The sequence below is a fragment of the Telmatherina bonti genome (assembly GCF_933228915.1).
Source record: "Telmatherina bonti genome assembly, chromosome: 13".
NCBI classification, from domain to species: Eukaryota; Metazoa; Chordata; class Actinopteri; order Atheriniformes; family Telmatherinidae; genus Telmatherina; species Telmatherina bonti.
The window spans coordinates 9,466,867-9,486,404 of record NC_136611.1 but is presented as its reverse complement, the minus strand read 5'-3'; the positions used below and the strand labels follow the sequence as shown (position 1 = coordinate 9,486,404).

The 19,538-nt window shown below is 39.2% G+C and overlaps 1 protein-coding gene across 3 annotated transcripts; it reads right to left on the bottom strand.

Moving 5' to 3' along the window:
* Positions 1-3,675: 3,675 nt before the first annotated feature.
* prodhb (proline dehydrogenase (oxidase) 1b) lies at positions 3,676-17,221 on the bottom strand. 3 transcript variants are annotated; one of them, XM_079251481.1, is made up of 15 exons: positions 16,787-17,221; positions 15,686-15,894; positions 13,941-13,975; positions 13,700-13,852; positions 13,425-13,489; positions 13,191-13,307; positions 10,355-10,428; positions 9,508-9,589; positions 8,433-8,525; positions 7,825-7,971; positions 7,094-7,269; positions 5,741-5,839; positions 5,553-5,641; positions 4,622-4,854; positions 3,676-4,340 (listed from the first exon to the last, which is right to left on the bottom strand). In XM_079251481.1, the coding sequence occupies exons 1-14, from the start codon at positions 17,126-17,128 to the stop codon at positions 4,664-4,666; spliced, it is 1,872 nt and encodes a 623-aa protein (XP_079107607.1). In that variant the 5' UTR covers positions 17,129-17,221; the 3' UTR covers positions 3,676-4,340; positions 4,622-4,663. The 3 variants fall into 3 exon arrangements, with proteins under 3 accessions (XP_079107607.1, XP_079107606.1, XP_079107608.1); XM_079251480.1 differs by having other exon boundaries at positions 4,627-4,854; XM_079251482.1 differs by having other exon boundaries at positions 4,635-4,854.
* Positions 17,222-19,538: the final 2,317 nt, after the last annotated feature.

The window sequence follows — 19,538 nt, the reverse complement described above, 5'->3', positions numbered from 1 at the left end:
TAGATTGGCATCTTCTACACCAGTTTTCCTGCTGGTGTACATGGCACTGAACCAACCTGATATCTAATCTGTTCACTTCATGATAGTCACTGAGACTTCTTGGATCATCTGGATCAAGTTTGCGTTCCAACAATGCATCCTTTTTCTTAACCGCTTAGTCCAACTCAGGGTCGCAGGAAGCTTGAGCCTATCCCAGCAATCATTGGCCAATAAACAGAGTACACCCTGGACAGCTCTCCAGTCTGTGGCACAGGGCCAACAGAGAGAGACAAACAACAACGCACACACAAACACAGTCCTAGGGACAATTTCGATTAACCAATTATTAACCTAACCTGCATGTCTTTGGACAGTGGGAAGCCCAAGTACCTCTGAAAAGAACCAATGCATTGCATGTTAAGAACATGCAAACTTCTCACAGAAAGGCGACTGTTCAAACCAGCTGAGGCTCAAACCAACAACCTTCTTGCCGTGAGACCACAGTGCTAACCACTACTCCGCCGTGCAACCTCAACGTCAAACAAAACAAGGAGTATCTATTGTTAATTTTTATACTCCTAATATTTAAATAAATAAAAAATAAATAAAGATGATTTTCTTAAACCACCACACTGATCATAATAATGTTTAATAATAATGAAAACAATGTATAGATGTTGTTAACATCCATGCATATGTACTGTATTCCTGTTTCTTTTGATTATTGCGTTGCCTTTCGTTTGAACTTTGCTATAAGAATATTTTTTTCTTGCTCTGCCTTGTGGAAGATATATTCCCCAATTAGGACAAACTAAAGCTGTGTCTGCTTTAAGTTTTTTCTTTTTGTAATTTCTTGGGATTTTGTGTGTGCCTCCTTGTTAAGTAACGCCAATTATGTTCTGGGAAATGTCAGTGTCCTGTAGAAAGTTAACAACCCGTCTTCGTTGTTTGACATTTGAGCAATGTCAGCCTCTGATGTTGTTATAAAATATTGACAGCTTGTCATGTAGTACTTTCTCTGTGCTTGTCATTCTGGCTGACCATGTAGAAATGATTTTGTGATTATGGTGCAATGTCAAGAAACACATTCTGTCAATTTGTTGAAGTCTCCTCTCTTTACTTTGCTATCTAGTTAGATTTGCACAGACTAAAGAATTAGACCTGTTGCATACGCCCTGCAACCAAAACTTTAGAAAAAACGTCAAACTGGATTTTCTCGTTCTGGTTGCAAGTGAGTTCATGAAACCGTTGCATGCATTTAGGTGTGGCTGAATAGAAACCCTGTTGTTACGAATGATGACACAAATGCAGCTGTTGAGCTGAATGTGGATGGGCACGGTTTTCTCTAATCTTTCCGTTTGCTGTCAGCAGATAAAACACACGATTCTCCTGGGCAGCTCAAAGCTGCCATATTCATGACAGTCACTTCTTGTATTGGAATGAAATCCCTGATTCAGGCTCTAGGGGAGACTGGAATGAAACAAGCTAATCCATTCATCGTCCCCCAGAAAAACTAAATCTTGTTTAAAGTTCATACTGAAAAAACATAATGCTTTGTTCTCAGATCAGGGCTTGTCAGGACATTACACGCAGCAGTGTGAAGGAAAAAAATCCTTATGCATTCAAAGGTCTTTAGGCCAAACTATAAGAATCTTCTGTTCTCAAGGCCGGATTATCCAATGGGCATTATGGGCACAAGCCCAGAGGCCCATGCTCACTTGGGGCCCACGTGAGGCTCACAAAATGCACATAAAAGCCAGATAGTTACACCACAGTGCCTAGTGTATTGCTATTGGTACCACTGGCTGAAAGATGTTCAAATTGTCGTTTCACAGTGCATCATTCACAATTTTCACCATGTTGCAGTGGGGAAGGGGGGCCTCTGGAACACTTTGGGCCCGGGGACCTCTGCACTTTTAATCCGGCCCTGTCTGTTTCTGATCACATCCCATATAAGTAAATACGACCTCAGATGAAAAAACAACAAAAATTGGCAATACCTTTTCTTAATTTTGGAAAAAAAAATATAAAACAAAATGAGGCCATTATGCAAGTTTTCTGAGGACTGCGTGACCTGACCTCTGCAGGCTTTTTATTCAAAATGGGAAACTACATTATGAACTCTAACGTCCAATTACAAGACTTTACAACACTTCCTCGAATGATGGTAGAGTTGTAAATCATAGGTCCTTTCCACTGTCACCTCGTGCATGCTCAGGATGAGGGAATGGACCACAGGTCATGATTCAATGCCATCTGTTGGTTTTTCTTATCTAGGCTATTTATTATGAATTGGCTCAAACGGATGTTACTGTAAGGTTCCCTGAGATGACCTTGTTACAAAGTGGAGCTATTCAAATAAAGCAGAATTTAATTCAATTAGGAAACAAAGTTAAATCAGTTCTATATAGAATATGAGATTATTTAAATGGAAAAAAAATGGCCTTTTTAAACAAAAATACAGCGTCTAATTCTGTAAATACAAACTTTAAAATGTTCAAATCAAGTCAGAGAAAACTGAGAGTACATTTTTATTTGTAAACATCAAAACACAAATATCTGGACAACATTATTATTCCTATTTGGGGTATTAAACAAGTACTTATCATAGTTATTCCACACTTCTGGACAGTTGAGGGGCAACAGCTCCTTCTTTAACATCATTAGCAAAGTCTTTCCTCCGTGTGTCTTCACACAAACCTGAATACTTCAGCCAAGCAAACTGCAGGAACTTCTGCTTTTAAAGAAGCACTAATGATCAGTTAATCAAGTGGATTTTATTAGCAGCATCTCACTGCTGCTTACGTTTACATTTCTCTGCGGTCCCTAAGGGTGCACAAACCCGGGGCATTTTATTGCTGTTGTTTTTAAACTACACCCCTCACAATAAAAATGTAAAATTTCAAAGATGACGCGTTTCACTTTTTCACAGCTGTGGGTGTTTTTTAAGCCCCAGACGTTGGTGTTCACGTTGAAATAACAAGGACACACCCAAAACAAACCAGCAAGAAGCAAAAACAATGAGCACACTTGCCAGCGTTTTTTCAGTGTGCAATGTTGACGTTGGTGATCTGAGTCACCTTATACCAACTTTAGTACAACCCCCGTGTGCTTTAATGTAGGGAGAAGTGTTGGTGATAATATGCTGAGCCCATGCTGGGTTTCCACTGACTTAGAACTTGTGCTGAATTTTTCCATCTGTAATGTCTCCTCTAAATCAGCTGAAGCCAAACTAGAACTCCAGCTCCCTGCAAGAAGGGATTTGTTAGTGAATGTATACCCAAAGGTACATCTTAAATCAAAAGTCGACTTGATTCTTAATTAAACTGATCGAACGGAGCAGCAGTGGCAGCTCTGTGGTGCTTTGCCTCAGTAAAACCCAACAGCCACTAAAGTTTCTTTTGAGTAATGATTAATGCACCCAATTTCTGTGATCTGTATTGAGTTTAGCATCACGGGTAATTAAATGATGGTCTACAGAGTGCTCACTGCTCTCATAAAAATGACAGGGCTGTAATTATCATGAAACTTGGGTTAACTCCATGACTCAAATACTAATTGTGTATCAATAACTAAGCAGAATGTGTGTCTCATTAAAACCAAAAATAACTCAAACAGTGCAAACTGCTGCCACACAAGAGCATGTAAGTTATTTATACGGTTAAAACAAAATATAAGAGGCTTGTTTATGTGACTTGTTCAGAATATGTTTATTTATCAAGCTTTTCAGAGCCATAAAGTGACAGACGTAAAACCAACAAATACAATTACCTTCCTCCAGCCTATTTACACCAGTTTTAATTTATCAAAACATAATAAGAGCAAAAGGCAACCCTCTACCTCACTACTGCTGTGCAAAGTTTTAATGCAATGAGAAAAAAAACAACCCTGCAGGCTTGCACAGCCCTCAATTAAAAGGAGATTTTCTCACCGAGTACTGAACACTTTACTTTTCATTGTAACACCTCACTGACCGAGGAAATAACTTATTCCTGCAATCACTTTGACAAAAGCTTTCCACTCTTGGAAGAAAGGATGTGCAGTGAGGTTTGCGCTTTCTCACTGATCCATGCACAGGCTTTGTTTTAAAACAAGGCAATATACCTTCAACCATAAAAATACAGCAGAGATACCTACAGGTAGCATGTGGTTTGCAAAGAGTGTTGAAAAAAAATACATAACCCAGTCATATTTAGAATTTTTCCTTTGCCACAATTTAAATCAACCCTGTAACTTTTATTATTGTTCTCCCTCACCAAGATAAATAGGCTAATAAAGACAGATGCCCGGCCCAGCCTCGTTGACATTTTAGGCAGTCCTTCTGGAGCAGTAAAGATGTCCACTTGATGGATACCAGAGCTCTGCAGACAACAGGATGACAAAAAGTGAAGAATGCTTATGAATGCAGTGGTGGATGAAGAAAGAAAAACAGAGCGGCGAATGGATGGTGTGAGGGTGGCAACATCAGTATAGTAGAGACTTGAGGAAAAACAAAAGTGGCAAGACAGAGAAAGGGAGTAACATGCACTCCATCAGCAAGAAAACTCCAAGGCAGAGAAAACAGGATGGAGGCAGAGGTGGAACAGACAACTGCAGGAGCCATCAGGCTGACAGGAAAGGGGGAAAAAAAAAAAAAAATCACCGTACGGACACACTCCTGTGAGTCTTTTCTTCTGTGTTTTTTTTAGTATGCTGGTGTGTAGAGAAGCTCCCCAGAGAGAAGCCTGCGTTTCAGCTCCTTCCACAGCAGGTCTCTTTCCTTTTGGGCACCCTTCATGAAGCCCCGGTTCTCCTGAGCTCGCCGAGACAGGTAGGGCATCACCTCGCTCACCGGCCCGTAGGGGACGTACTTGTAGACAGGGAAACCTGCCTGGCCTGGGGGATGCAGAGGATAGGAGAAAAAAATAGGTAAGAGCAGAAGATTTACAGCATTTTTTCATACTTCTAATCCACAATAAAAACAAAGACATGGCAGGAGCGTCCTGGTTATGAATAAATAAACTAAACTAAACAAACTAGATGGGGCATGTTCTGTGTCCTGAAATACTGCCAAGTAATACAGATCTCAAGTCAGCTTTGTTGTTTTGGGATTCAAAGACAACTCTGACTGCTGTGTCCCTTGAGACATGCAACACGGAGACGTGTATGTGTGTCCACTTGCATCAATACGACTCGAGGCCGTTTCAGCTTGAGCTCTGCGCTGACAGACAACTGCCAGCCACCAAGGCGTCTTTGACTGACAAATAAAGTGGTGAGAGCCAACAGCAACGCTTTTGTTAAGACGGCTGGTCAATAATGAGGTGTCTCGGTTCATATGTCACATCGCAGGCTGCAGACGGGTGCCTGCGTGTGTGTGTGCTGCTTGCTGCCTGACTTATCTGTGGGGGTATATGTTTGTAACTCGAAGGGCTCATAAGGCACAGCTGAGCGTTGCAGGGAGGAGAGCAAATATACATCCTGCAGAGACTGGACTGCTACTGTCAAATCATCGTTATATAGGCAAGGAAAAAAAAGAATGGTGCAGCATCATCGTGTGATTGAGAAAGAGAGTGTGTTTTTTGTGTTTTTCTCACCCAGTGGGAAGCTGATCTGATCGCACATACCAAGTAGTTGACCAAAGAACACTTGGTTCTCTGTTGGTAAGAGACCAAGCTCATTCATTCTGAAAGAGCAAAACAGACAAACGTTATTTACAGCATATATTATTTAGATTTTTTTTCTTTTATCTAGCATTTTCTGAAGAATTAAAAAAAAATCGTACCTTTTCAGTGTGTGTTTTACTGTGTCCTCATTATGGGAAGCAACCATTACATTGGCATTCCTGTTGAGTGCAATCTCATCCAGCACGTAGTCCAAGCACCTTACACAAAGACACGGATATGCAACACACACAAAGCAAAGCATTTCAAGATAAAAAGATTAATCTTATAAGATATTATAAATATTCTAATAAATATATTTCCTTCAAACATGGAATTAGCTGTGGGTGGCAGGAACAGCTCTATACTTCCTGACCATTTAATGAAAATAACCCAACACTGGTCATATTTACCAAACTAAATCTAAATATTCTCTTCTGAGAGGACCCCTGCATCCTGTTTCTTTGCTAGTTATTGCATATGCCAGACTTATTTCCTGCTGCGCTGTGGCTCATCATATGAACTCAACTCATTCTTTGTTGATGTTTCGCTCCAAATATTACCGTCTATAATTTGAGACTGGCCTTTCATCTTTTTGTGAAAAACACATTCATCTCCATGGAGCGGTTGCTCAGAGCTTGCTTTAATCTTACCTGACACGCCAGATGGTTTGAAACGCAAGATCGCCTGGGATGCTGTCATTAGAAAATATTTGGAAACGATCTGGCACTTTCAGGCATTACTTAGCATATGATTGGTTGAACTGTTTTTCTGTCACAGTTTTTTATCGCAGGCCAGCCCCTACAAATCAGATCAACTGAGTGGAGTCAGTTGACAGAGAAGCATCTACATCTTTTTCATTATTGAGTGATGCTGCTGCACCCAAAAACCCACCATAGCTGCCAATATAGGATGCTCTAAACGAATGATTGGTCCGGCCCCTTGTGCTTTGGCCACAAACAGATATCTGACCAGATGGATTCTCTTCCGAGTTTTGATCTTGGAAATCTAAAAAAACTAAAGCAGCTGCTATCAAAGGCTGCTGAGAAATTATTACAACACATCCCAGAAGCAGACTGGTGTGTTTTTTTTTTGTTTTTTTTAACTCCAACTCAAGATGATGGAATCTTGTCAACACAAAATGTTGAAGCAAGAAATTTCGAATTAAAGAGCACTTCCCTGAAAATTAAATCCCAGCTCTGTCTATTGCACTACCTTTGTGCCCTGAGGGGTGGCTGGTTAAGTTCTGTAACCCTATTAAACAAATCCGTTTATCTCAGGTGTCTGGAGTGCAAGACGGCCAACTCTAATCTGGTGTCTAACCACTGGCAAAATGCTCCGGTGAAAGCACGAAGCTTTGCTGAAAATATGAGGAAATGAGAGCTTGGTTTTGGGTAAAAGAAATTAAACTCTGGAGGTCCAGATTTAGCCTGTGGACAAAAACTCATAATAACATAACAACGCCCAGCTCCTACCTGTGGTACATTCTGTTAGTCGACTCATAGTCGGGGTTAATAGGGTCCTCGTATCCAATCTCTCTGGCCCTTTCTCGCTCCTGATACATATACGCCCCACGCACCAGTTTGGCTGCAAAATGCCAGCCTTCACGCTTTGACAGCTCTACATCCACAGTTACATTATCGAAGGCTTCCTGTAGGACAAAAATGTAAAAAGAAAGAAGCAAGTCCTCATTAAAGTCAAGTCAGGATTTGCAGCTTTTTTTTTCAGGAGTAATGAGCCTTTAAGTCAACACTTACAGAGCCAAAAGAAGTCTGGAAAACCAGAAAAATGATGAGTTTTAAGTGATATTAGTGGGTATGGCTCCAAAAATCAACTTTCTCTGTTTCTTTCTACATAAGTCAGAGTTGCAAGGAAAAAAAGAAACATTACGATGAGAAAGCAACATTGGTCACATGCAAAAAACTAATTGTAATAAAAAAGGTCCAGCTATAATTTAGCAACTTTATGTTATCCAACAGGTTTAATGTCCATTATAGATACATTTCTGCTAAGTCTATGTACTTTTAATGTGCTACCTGTTAAAACCAAATATCTGCCAAATGAAACAAAACCTGTATCCTGCTTGACATTTAGAAAAATAAAGCCCCACATCTGATATTTGGACAATATCGCAGCACATTCTATAAAAGCAGCACGGCGGCTGTATTTTCATCAGCTAGTGTCTTTGCCAGCTGTAGGTCCTGACCTTCAGGTAGCACTGGTAGGTGTTGAAAATAATAGGTTTCTCTCGGTTGTGGATCCTCTGCATCTGCAGTGTCACTCTGCTGATAGCTGGCTGGAAGTAGGTCTGCTCTGCATCCACCATCAAGCGGACATTGTTCTCCAAGGCATGCTGGCATATGAAAGCTCTCATTACACACTTCATATGCAGTTTCACTGAAGATGCTCCTAACAGTTTAATTACTAAACTTTAGTCAACTAAAACACATTAAATCACAAAGTTCATTGTCATTCTTTTAAAACGTATTAATCTTATTTAACATATAACATCCTAAAAAACATAATAAAAGATAATGTTAGGTTTTTAACATTTTTACTGATTAAAACAAGAAAAAAAAAGCATTTATCATGGCAGAAAATGCCCATTTATGTTGGACTATGTGTTTTGTATCAGCATTACAAATATGAAAACTTCAAAGATAACTAACAAATAAACAGCACCCTGCTATTGATCAAAGACGCCATGTTTGGTTCAGCTTCAAGTGCTCGTTCATTACAAATCAATGACAAATAAGCGTGACAGTGTCATCGGGTTTACATTCAGTGATCAGTCTGCTGCTGATGTGAAATTACCTTTGCCAAGATGTCTAAGCGCTGCAAGATCCTTTGTAGTTGTTTCTCCTCTTCTGCTGTGAACCTCAGCATCAGAGGCTCCAGTTCACCTAGCTGAGGTAACAACAAGGAACATGAATATAAATGCAACAGAAATCTAAAGAAACACACATCAGACCCACCCATTAAGCACCATTAGGTTAAGACCAATAACTACATGCAGCAGTATAGTTAGAAAAATAAAATAAACCTGCTGGAAATTGTTTATGGTGAGCTGCAGAAACAGTGAAACATGTGCAAACTCAAAGTTCTCATTTTATATTTGGCATTTAGATGCAGGCAGGGGATAAAATATGTATTGTGAGGTGAAGTTTCCACGGGAAATAACCTCAGTCATGAAAATAATTCCCATTCTTCATCTCTGAGGCATTTTTAGCGGTTTCTGGCAGTTTTTGGTCGATTGTATGGAAAATATTATCTATGGGGTTAAAGTTTTGCAGCAGCTTGGACTAAAATAACATGAGGATGTTCTTTAATAAGACCTGAGAAATTCTCAAAAAATTCCAGGCGTCCCGCTCCTTTCAAAAGAGACGATCTGCTTCAAATGTACTAAAAAAATTTGGTGTAACCTTAAAATCATTAAATATGGAAGGTCGAGCTTATTTCTTCCAGTTTAAAAAAAAGAGCTTTTCTTCCCTTTTGCAGCCAAGTACGTACTCAGATGGAATTTTTTAATTGCTGAGATTCTTTTATAAACCTTGAGCTAAATTTTTTTGGGATAAACTGTCACTAAACAAGAAAGGCTGAACGGAAGAGAATTTTTTTAGAGCTCGGATATAACATGACATTACATGCATTTTTTTCTTCATTTAGTTCTGAAAAGTACTTGCATTGACGGCACCAGGAACTTACCTGTGCATAGCAGCAGCAACACATTTCAGTTCATTTTTTTAGGTGCTGCAGACACTGCAAATATCCTGCCTGATGTAAATTGTTTACTCCACCATTTTGGAGAAACAAAAAGTGAATTATTGTCTCCAGCGAGTTACCAGCTGATGTATTTCCAGTCAGTCGTTTTCAGCAACCTTCTACTGACCTCCACATTTGGAACAACCAGCAGATCCGATGTCTTTGCTCTGTCATCTATTAGGCTGTTCCAGTCAAGCATGTCAATGTACCTGTCGAACACCAGGATGGAAATGTTTTATTGGAAGAGCATATGTGGGGATAAAATATTACTGGAGTCCTGGTTGGTTTGTTTGAAGTGAAAAAATCATCTTCCTGGAAAGAAAAACTGTTCTAAAGCAGGATAAAATCCAATATAATGTCAAATAAGAAAAATTTAAATGTATGGATGAATGTGAGAGAAATTTTCTTTGAATTTTAAGTGTTAAAATGATTTATATTGCACTGTATCGGTGGGAAAGTTGAATCGAAAAATTGAATATTCAGATTTTTTGCTTCACAATTTAAAAATCGATTTTTTTTTTTGTTTGTTTTGTTAAAATCGATTTTTCAAACAGAATTAATCTATTATTAAAAAAAAAAAAAAAAAAAAGACATTTGTATTGTTTTTATTCGATCTTTTTACTTGTCTTCTTAGGCATTACAGCAGCAGAATGATGGTCTGGGTACTGTGTTGTTTTTTCCTCATTGAAATCAACAAAAATGATGAGCAATAAAAAATTTGGTTCATTTTTTGGGGGTTTTTAATCTACAAAAATCAGCTAAATCGAGGAATCGTGAGTATTGCAATTTAAATCGAATCAAACCCCAAAACATCGGAATCAAATCGATTTAGGACGAAACCTAGTATTTATAGTGCAAAGCAGAATGTTGACACAGTTTTCCTTTACTCTCTATCCAACAAAGTGTATCTCATAGAGTGAAATGTTCTCCACTTTCTGTACATTTGCACAGATTTTGTGAGTGTTCTTGCTTACCCTGTAGATTCTGCTTGTTTCGCAGTAAACCAGCCGTAAAAGTCCCCTTTTGTGCCGAGTTTGGTCAGAAGTTCCTGAAATTATATGGAGATCTCAAGCTGATCTGAGGATGACTTTAACTAAAACTTGACATGTGCACAAATGCTGAGGATCTGATTTCTGAAACTGCACGTATTCATCTCTACTTAAATTTCTTTTACAAATCTCAGTCCACGTGGAACTGCATGCATGTGGATTAGGCTCATATTCTGAACTCTGCATGCCTACATTTAACCATTAATGAATCCTGTAAATCACCTCATGAATGTTTATGGAGAACAATGTGCCTGCTGATTGGTGGTTCCTGTGGGGGAAGTCTGTAGATGAAGGCCAAGAGAGCGAGCACACTGACAGGGAGGCCAAGAAAATGAAATTTTCTGTGACACAAACATCGAGATGCTCACAGGCCAGGAAATAATTGCACTTCCTGAACACTCGTTCCTCCCCAATTATTCTGTTAATGTCGTGTTCTAGCAGTACCGCTGCATCCATTATACAGCATTTTACTGCACAACAGATGCACTGGTGTTATGCAGTATTTAACTGTTTTTAAGCCAATTTACGGAGATTACCTGTTCAGTTGGTACAGGTGTGATATGTAAGACAAACAGATAATGCAGCCATGCATCCAGTCTACTCTGAAGGGGTCTTAGTGCACAGACCTTTTCTGTATTCAGCTTTATATTATAACTAAAATCATACTTGCTAATTTGTGATTTTATTAAAAATGACTTCATATCTATTGAGTTCAGCATTTATTTGATGACTTTTCTTCAACACTGTTACAAAGGTGATTAATGACAAAACTGGCTCCTCCAACCTGATGTGGGAGGAGTAATGATGAGACTGGTGACATATTATATGAGCCTTATATGAACATTATTTTATATGAGCAATGATGAAGATCTGATGAGAAACTGCTTTTATATTTAAGTCAGCATCAATCTTTTACAACTGAATTATGATAAATAGTTATGGCTTTAGTGCCAACACAAACAGAACTTCTGGTCTTCATGTTGATTATAAAGTGGATCAGTAATTTGTCACATGGATATAAGTAAATGTTTGAAAGGCTTAAAGCAGAGCAACTCCAGTCCTAAAGAGCCAGAGTCCTGCAGCTACTGGATGTTTCCCTGCAGCGTCAGCTGATTCTAATGAATCAGACTTGTGCAGAACTTGACAAGCAGGAAATATTCAGTACCTACAAGACTCTGGCCCTCAGGGATCAGAGTTGGTTGGTCCCCAGCTCAAAGAAGTGGTTCTCAAACTTTTTGAGCTGAAACCAACCAGGATACCATACCCCCACCCCCATTTGTCAACTGATTGATTGAAGTGTGTGATATATCAAATTGCTTCATCTTGCAGCTTTTGTCTAAATGTAAGGCTGGGAAAGTGTCTGAATCTTCATGAATAAGGAAGACAGATGTCGTGATGTGGGTTTTGTGTGTAGTCTTTATTTCTTCTTCCTGTTTTATTTTGTAGTTGTGTTTTCTGTCTAGCCTTTCCCGTTCATTAGTTCAGGTGGGCCCATGCAGTTTATCAACAACACCTGTGTCTCGTTGTTTTCTCACTACCACTTAGGCTACATTCACACTACAGGTTGAAGTGACTTAAATCCGATGTTTTTGCCCCTATGCGACCTGTTACCGATCTTTTCTTAACAGTCTGAACGACACAGATCTGATATTTTTGAATGCAACCCAGGCCGCTTCGATATGTGGTCCTGAATCCGATATGTATCTGATCTTTTGTCAGGTCGCATTAATCCGACCGACGCGTCATTGACACACGACAAACGTTGTTATTCTGCGTTTGTTGTTTATGAACTCTTTATCAGTAAATGTGCTCACATCACTCTCCCACCAATCCTGACTGCGACTCCGTACCCAAACGTTTCTCTCTACAGTTGTTGCTGCCACAGCTCCACAAAAGGCCTTGACCAAAACTTTTACTTTCCTCTTCCGTCAACGTCTCCTTAAAACGAACCCGTTCACAATGTTGTGGCTACGGTTGGACAAAACTTTTAAAATAGCAAATGTTCTGCTGCTGTCCATATTTACTTCTGCAAACACAAAGGCGTCACACGCACGCTCACTGCACGTTGCCGTGTCTTCTACGCATGCGAGACGCTTCTGGTGCGCATGAGGTTCATACAGGAGATCTCATTTGATTGGAAATGTGAACGGACTTTCAATAAAATTCGGATTTTACAAAAACATCTGATATGAGCAGCAAGCCCTGCAGTCGGAACGTAGCCTTAGTTTCTGTTCTCAGCTTCATTGTCAGTGTTTGTCCATGCAAGTTCTTCAATAAACGTCTTAAATCTTGCTTCTCCAGCCTGCATTTGGGTTTAAATCTCCAATAATGTGGTTCAGTGGATTTGATGCTTAATGTGTTAAAAAGAACGATTAAGATGCTAATTTCACAGATTTATATCTGTATTAATGGCTCCGTGTTCTCAGTCCAGGTTAAAAATCCCGAATTTATTTGATAAATGTAAGCTATTGAAGGGCGACCCCCTGAACTTATCTCCTAAATCCCACGTCCTAACCCCCAGTTTGAGAGCCACTGGCTTTGAGTGCCAGCTGTAGACAAACTCTGATCAGCTTTTTTCTCGAGATCCGAACTTTTTTGCAGCAAGTGTCCTTTTCCAGCCCCCATTCTGTCGGTACATGTTGCTAAAAATGAAGCTCCTGAACATACAGCAAAATACTCTCGCGGAGCATGTAATGTTTACTACACGTGTTGTACAATTAAGCATCACCAGAACAAAAGTGGAGAAGAGGAAAAACCCTACCTGCAGTTGTGCCAGCTCCAGTCTCTGCTCTAAGACCTCCATGCCATCTTTCCCCTGCTGTGATGCCAGGAATGTGAAAAATCGCTGCCATTTCATCAAGACTTCTGAGAATTGGAGCTTTCAGAGAAAAAAGAAATAGAGATATGATCTCCATCGACACAGTCCCTGCTGCTAAAGAATGAGATTAATTGTGACACCGAGGCACTGAGGTTTTAATCACAGCTTGGAGCCTACCAGAAACTGTGGTCGTCCCAGTGCTGTCATTTTGATGGCAGAAAAACCATCCATTGAACTCCCACCTATAAGCAAACCTTTACTTGATTATGGTGCAAACAACAAATGTAAGACCAGGGATAGTCATTTTTAATATAAAGAGATTAAATTTTACTAAAGATGGCAGCAAATTGGGGTCATATTAAGTCAACATGTGGTATCATAACATGATCCAGAACAATAAAAACCTCATTTCAAGTCATACTGCGGATTTTGTTGCGGTTCTGTTTACCCACCAGATGCTTTGATGCATTTTATAAACGTTTCCATATGCTGGTCACATTTGACCTCGTCGGCATGGAAATACGTGCGGGCTCCGTTCAGTCCCCTCTGACTGTCACCAAACAGTGTGTGAGCTTCATGCTTTGTCTCCTCTCTGTGGTCCCCGCCTGGGGATGAAAACAAATTTGCATGCCTATTACTTCTAATTGCATCATATGCTGTGTCCACAAATGAGAACAAAACAAGGCAGCTTACCTATGCTTTCATTCCCTGCAGCGGTCGCGCTTGAGCTAAAACAGAGGGAATACAAGAGGATACTGTTAATTTGCGCTGTACCGGGCAACATTTGCAAAGTTGGTTGTGTAAGAGTTCAGTTTGGGAAGAGGCACTTTCCTATGAATACTTTTGGCTTTGCGCCGACAGCATGTCTGAAACTGACATTGTGTTTAGTGACCCTACATAGAACATGCTGAACTGCCTCGCTGTCTGCTGCTGACCCTCTGGAGAGACTTAAAGCATCACTCCACACTTGACCTATTCCTCCTCTCATCATAAGGCACCAGAGAGCTCATGTAACCAAACAGATGACTCACAGTGAGACATTGGACGTTCAGTAGAACTGAAGGGACATGTTCTTTCAACACTCCATCCTTTTTGACTTGCAGTTTAGCTGCAAAGTTTGGGATCTTGCTGCAATTCAGCCAATTTTGCTATTATTGGGTCTCATTTAGATGATCTGCTTCATACTGCTGTTTATAATACACTGCAGTTTTTTATTTTTTTACTGTTTTGTAGCAAAATTTGGGCTAAATACTTAAATAAAAACAAAAATAATAGAAATTCTTATTTCTACTCTATGCATTAAAAAAACAAACTTAAACCAAAACTATAAATAGCTACTTTTACAATAATTACATAGTAAAAAACCAACAATAACACAGCTTTTGGATTATTGTAGGTATCACTGTCAAAACAGGATTCATATGTATTCTTTATTTTATCTTTTGCACAAATAAACTGACAAATGCTGCTGATGCTATTTTGACAAATCACTCAGATAAAGTAGGTTTAATGTGTGTTGTCTGCCTGTCTTGGGCAAACAATAATCTTCTGATGCTTTTGTTTGACATTTCCAAGAAGCCATTCTCAAGACAAAGTATATCAAAGCTGAGCCATGACAATTTGGTTTCTTGTGAGTTTATAAAAAAAAACAACCATAAAGTCAATGTACATCAGGGGTTGTAGCAAAAGGCTTGCCTGGGAACCTTGTCAGCTTGTACAAAGTGATTGCACAATAAAAAAATTAAAAAAATACAACATAAAACATTCTGCCTGCCAAAAGATGAAAGTCTGATGTCACTTTACATCAACTTTACGTAAAACTGCAAAATGTTTGATTGCTTATTCACTGCATCTGAACTTTAAAACCAACAGATGGTGTGTGGATAATAAAAGGTCAGGTTTTAAGTTCAGTTTACTTATACTAAACAAATCTGACAGTCTCTCTGCTTTGCTGCTGAAAAATGCTAATCAAAAACATCCTTTGCATTCATCCGACTGTAAGAGAGAACTCCTAAATGGCCCAAAATGTTTTAAATGCATTTGAGACTGTAAGATGTACTAATTACTTAAAATGCATGTATGCTGAGAGCTGCAAGTCTAGTGACACCACTGCTGCATAGAGAGACTGTTTGCATAAGGTTTGTTGTGTCGTCCAAGTTTACATCAGAGGGAGATCAGATTGCCACTGCCATGTGACAGGATGCTGAACAAGTCAGAAAAGCTCTCCCTCCAGCTAATCCACAGGGCAGAGCCAGAAATGTGATGAAAAATCATGCTCATCTCTTCAATATTTGTCATCTGCTACAGATAATTACAGATAATTAAACGCGATTTAACTCAACGTTGACAGTAATTGAAAAATATAGAGGAACCAGCAAGCAAACAGAAATTTGAAAAACTATCCCAACGTGTTTAAAGTAGTATGGAAATTTTCATACGGCGTCTCGCTCCGCTCCGACTGCTCCTGACTGATGTCTTCTTCGACGCTGTAGTCCAGAACAGAGCCGACACCAAAAGCCTGGTTCTTCTGGATGAGAGGCTTGATGGCTCTGTGGTCTTCCCCAGCGACAAACTGCCCATAAAACGTCATCTTCATGAGCTGGTCAAAGGCTTTTTCACCCAGGACCTTCTTTCCAAGATCCATGATCTAAGAGATAAGGAGAGGTCATGATTACCAGTTAAAGAGCAGGTAAAAACAGGTAGCATAATGCCATCTTTTGGGGTTTGAGAAGACAAAGCAATGAGCTGCTTTTCCATAAGAAAAGCCATTTAAAACATGAATTTCCTCCAGAAAACTGCAACTGAGCCTTTACTAGGTAAAAGAATTAACTACTGAGGTAACTGTGATGGCCAGAGATACCAGGCAGGTAATCACTCACACTTTGTGTTGACATCTTCTTTCATAACCACAGCCCCACCTTTCCATCTTTGACATAAGTGGTGTTCTTAGTGTCCAAAGAATAATACTGTTATGCAAGAAGTCGACTCTGTATCTCAATGCACTCAAAGCTTCAAGACGTAATTCATGAATGGAAAATGTTTCCTGCATCTTGTGAATAAACAGTGCATCATTTCTATTAATATCACTGTATAAATATTGTATAAACGACATCTGGTTGAGGTGACGCAGCACAGACTGTGTGGAGGTTCACATGCAGGACTGAAAGAGCTGGTTGTAATTTGAGATGTGTGTGTGCGTGTGTGTGTGGGAGCAGACAGGCCGACAGCCTCAAACCAAAAACTATAAGCAATGGGTTGTTTTCAGGTTGCAGTTTAGGTTTCAAACGTGAGAGCCAGAGTAGCAAACTGATGTTTTGTTTACTTTTAAAGATATCTGGCTGCCAAAGATGGAATATCTATGTGTGAAAGCAGTGGAAGGTTATCAGCATCACATAGCTGAGTTACACACGTTATTTACTGTCGTGTCACCACATTACTCTGACATAGCCTGCTTAATCTCCTCAATTGAAAACTAAATTCACACAAACAGTACTGATGCTTAACTTTAAACTCTATGCAGTGAGAATACACCTCATTACCTCTTGATTCTTATCAACCAGGAAGTCATAGGAACAAAGTTTGAAAACCACCAAACTCCTGAGAAGCTCCAGTGAGTCTTTACTTTTATACGCCTCTCGTGTTTGCTCAAAGTCTACGGAGAACGCATTGGTTCCGTTTGCCCTTTTCCTCCCGGGGGTCTGGGACGCTGCCTGGACTCGGTGTGAGCCGTCCAGGCTTCCGTCATGGTCCGCCCGCTCCGACCGGGTCGTAGTCGAGGTGGAGGTGACGGTGGACCGGAGTCTTCGGTTGGACAGGAGCCGCTTCAGGTGAATGTCCGCACCGGCCCAGGTCAGGGCTGACACGGTTTTGGTACAAAACATTATGTTGTGGGGGGTGAAGTGGATTTAAACGGAGCGGTTCTGTTAGGAAAACATCTCGGTAGCTCACGCAGTGCGCGCGACGGTGTAACTAAACAGGAGGTGAAGCTGTCAGAAAGGAATCATCTGATTGGCGGAGAGCTCGTGACGCAGCGCTTCACGCCCCAACTTTTTGCACGTCGATCTGCGAGTCTCAGCTGGATGGATGTTTTGTATGTTTACTAATGAGCCCAGAAGGCCTAAATAACAACAATTTGTTCGCTTGACTCGCTTTTTGGATGACATTTTGTATTTGCCCAACTTCTGGAAATACCTGCAGGAAATGTTAAAGATATCACATTAAGTTTGAGAGGCCCTATTTACAATGCATGTGGATAAACTTTAGCTCTGATAATTTGTCTGATTAAAAAAAATGTCTTTACAAGAAATACATCAACTTTGGAAAGAATTAAACTGGTTTGGGACTGACTGAACTTATATAATTCTGCTTATTTGAAACATAAATTATCTCATGTTTTTATAATTTCTAAATAATTGTGGGATTTCTAGACTCCCACCCCTGAAGTATCCTTTTTTTTTTTTTTTTACCCATAACAGAGCACATGAAGGCTCTTTACACCAATAAAGGAGCACTTTAACACTTAGTATAGCTATATTTATTGGAAAGTTGGAAAACTTAGCCCAGTTAAAAACTTTATGGTATTAATTCTTTGTATTATAACATAGGTGATATTATGGGGTGGGAAGGGAATAAACAAAAACCATAAAAAATAAATAAATAAATTAAAAAAAAAGTCTGTAGCACTTCATGCAAGGACCTGCAGCCAACTGGACAGTCCACTAGCATCTTCCTACGATGTCCTCTACTGTTTAATTTTGTGCTTGTGTTGTTCTCACTCATATGTAAGTTGCTTTGGATAAAAGTGTCTGCTAAATGACTGTGGAATAGAATAGAATAGAATAGAATAGAATGAAGCAACCAAGTGAATGACCCAACCTGTTTTTGATCATAATAAATCTGTTTTAATCATCATAACTTTATAATTTTCTCATATTAAAATTTTTAAGCCACTTAAAAAAGTAAGTCATGTTTATTTTTTATTTGAATTTTCCATGTTTTTATTTCTTTTCATAGTGACAAAGCAAATGATCCACATGCGCTGTGCTGCACACTACTGAGATACTTTTGAATATTACATCATACTTCTACATTGATTTGGCTGTTTTAAAACTCCTTTGTTTTAAACAAAATATTTATACGCTAAGGACTAAATAGCAGGCTACTAGAAAAGAAAAGAAAATGTTGTCCACCATATCCACAATATATCAAACCCTCTGACTTCACAAAACAGCAGACACATATCGAACATATGAAAAGGTTCAACAAATGCTAATTGTCCCTCTATGCTTCCCATATAATTTCCAATCAATGAATCTTTAAAAAAAAGTAACATCTGTGCATGAAAATTAATATAAGTTCTTAGTGTTCACATAAGCACCCCCATCACTTGAAAAGTGTGATAAGTAACTCTGTAAAATAGACTCACAAAACCACATGATCAACACATGAACAGGCCAGTGATTTTAATGTAGAAAACATGCTTTTTTTTTCTTAAACTGGGCATTTTAGATGTTGAACTCAGACATTTAAAAATAAATAAACTGGCTTATGTAATAAAAATATAAAAATCTGACGAAAAAAACTGGGGGAAAAAAACACTTGTAACTAATAACTTTATTTACACACATATACTTTCCAGTGTTGCAGCAAAACACAAACTTACCTTGTAGCTTTCACTAGTTTTTGTGACTAATATGTCATTTTACTTAAGAAGAAATTCCCATGCAGGCTTTTAGTCCTCAACATATTTGTCTGCTCTGTTACTGTTATTGTAGTAGAAGATCAGGACATGATCTGTCTCCACTTGGGGGGCGGAGTGGAAATAATAGATGTGGGGGGTTAGCAGGACATTTATAGATTGAAAAATACTGGACCCGACTGCATGCAAGCCTGCATCATGTGAATGCAGTCTTGCTTGTACTTACACCATGTCACAACTCCATATGTAAGCTTCAGTTCATTCCTCATAACAGAGGGGGGCGCTGTTGTCTCACATGCTATACACTGCTGCCCCCTCCAGAGTTTCAAATTACACACACACACACACACACACACACACACTTCCTATCCATCAATTAAAACATTCATTAGAAATTAAGTTGGAGAACATTTTAGAAGCAAATAATGTTCTACAAATCATATTGAAAGTAAATACTTTTTTGTTTTTATTTCGTACCTTCAGCCAGACGGTCTATGTGAACTTACAGATAAGTTAAAACAAAATATGATGGTAATTATTAAACAGTTTTAAAGTTATGTTGTATTGTAATCTGGGCTTTAAGTTTTGGTGAT

Coding starts and splice junctions, on each gene's coding strand:
- prodhb (XM_079251481.1), bottom strand. CDS start 17,128: ATGTTTTGTACCAAAACCGTGTCAGCCCTGACCTGGGCCGGTGCGGAC. Junction 13,853..13,940: donor TGCAGGGAATGAAAGCATAG/GTAAGCTGCCTT, acceptor TTTCATCCCCAG/GCGGGGACCACAGAGAGGAG. Junction 10,429..13,190: donor TGGAGCTGGCACAACTGCAG/GTAGGGTTTTTC, acceptor ATATAATTTCAG/GAACTTCTGACCAAACTCGG.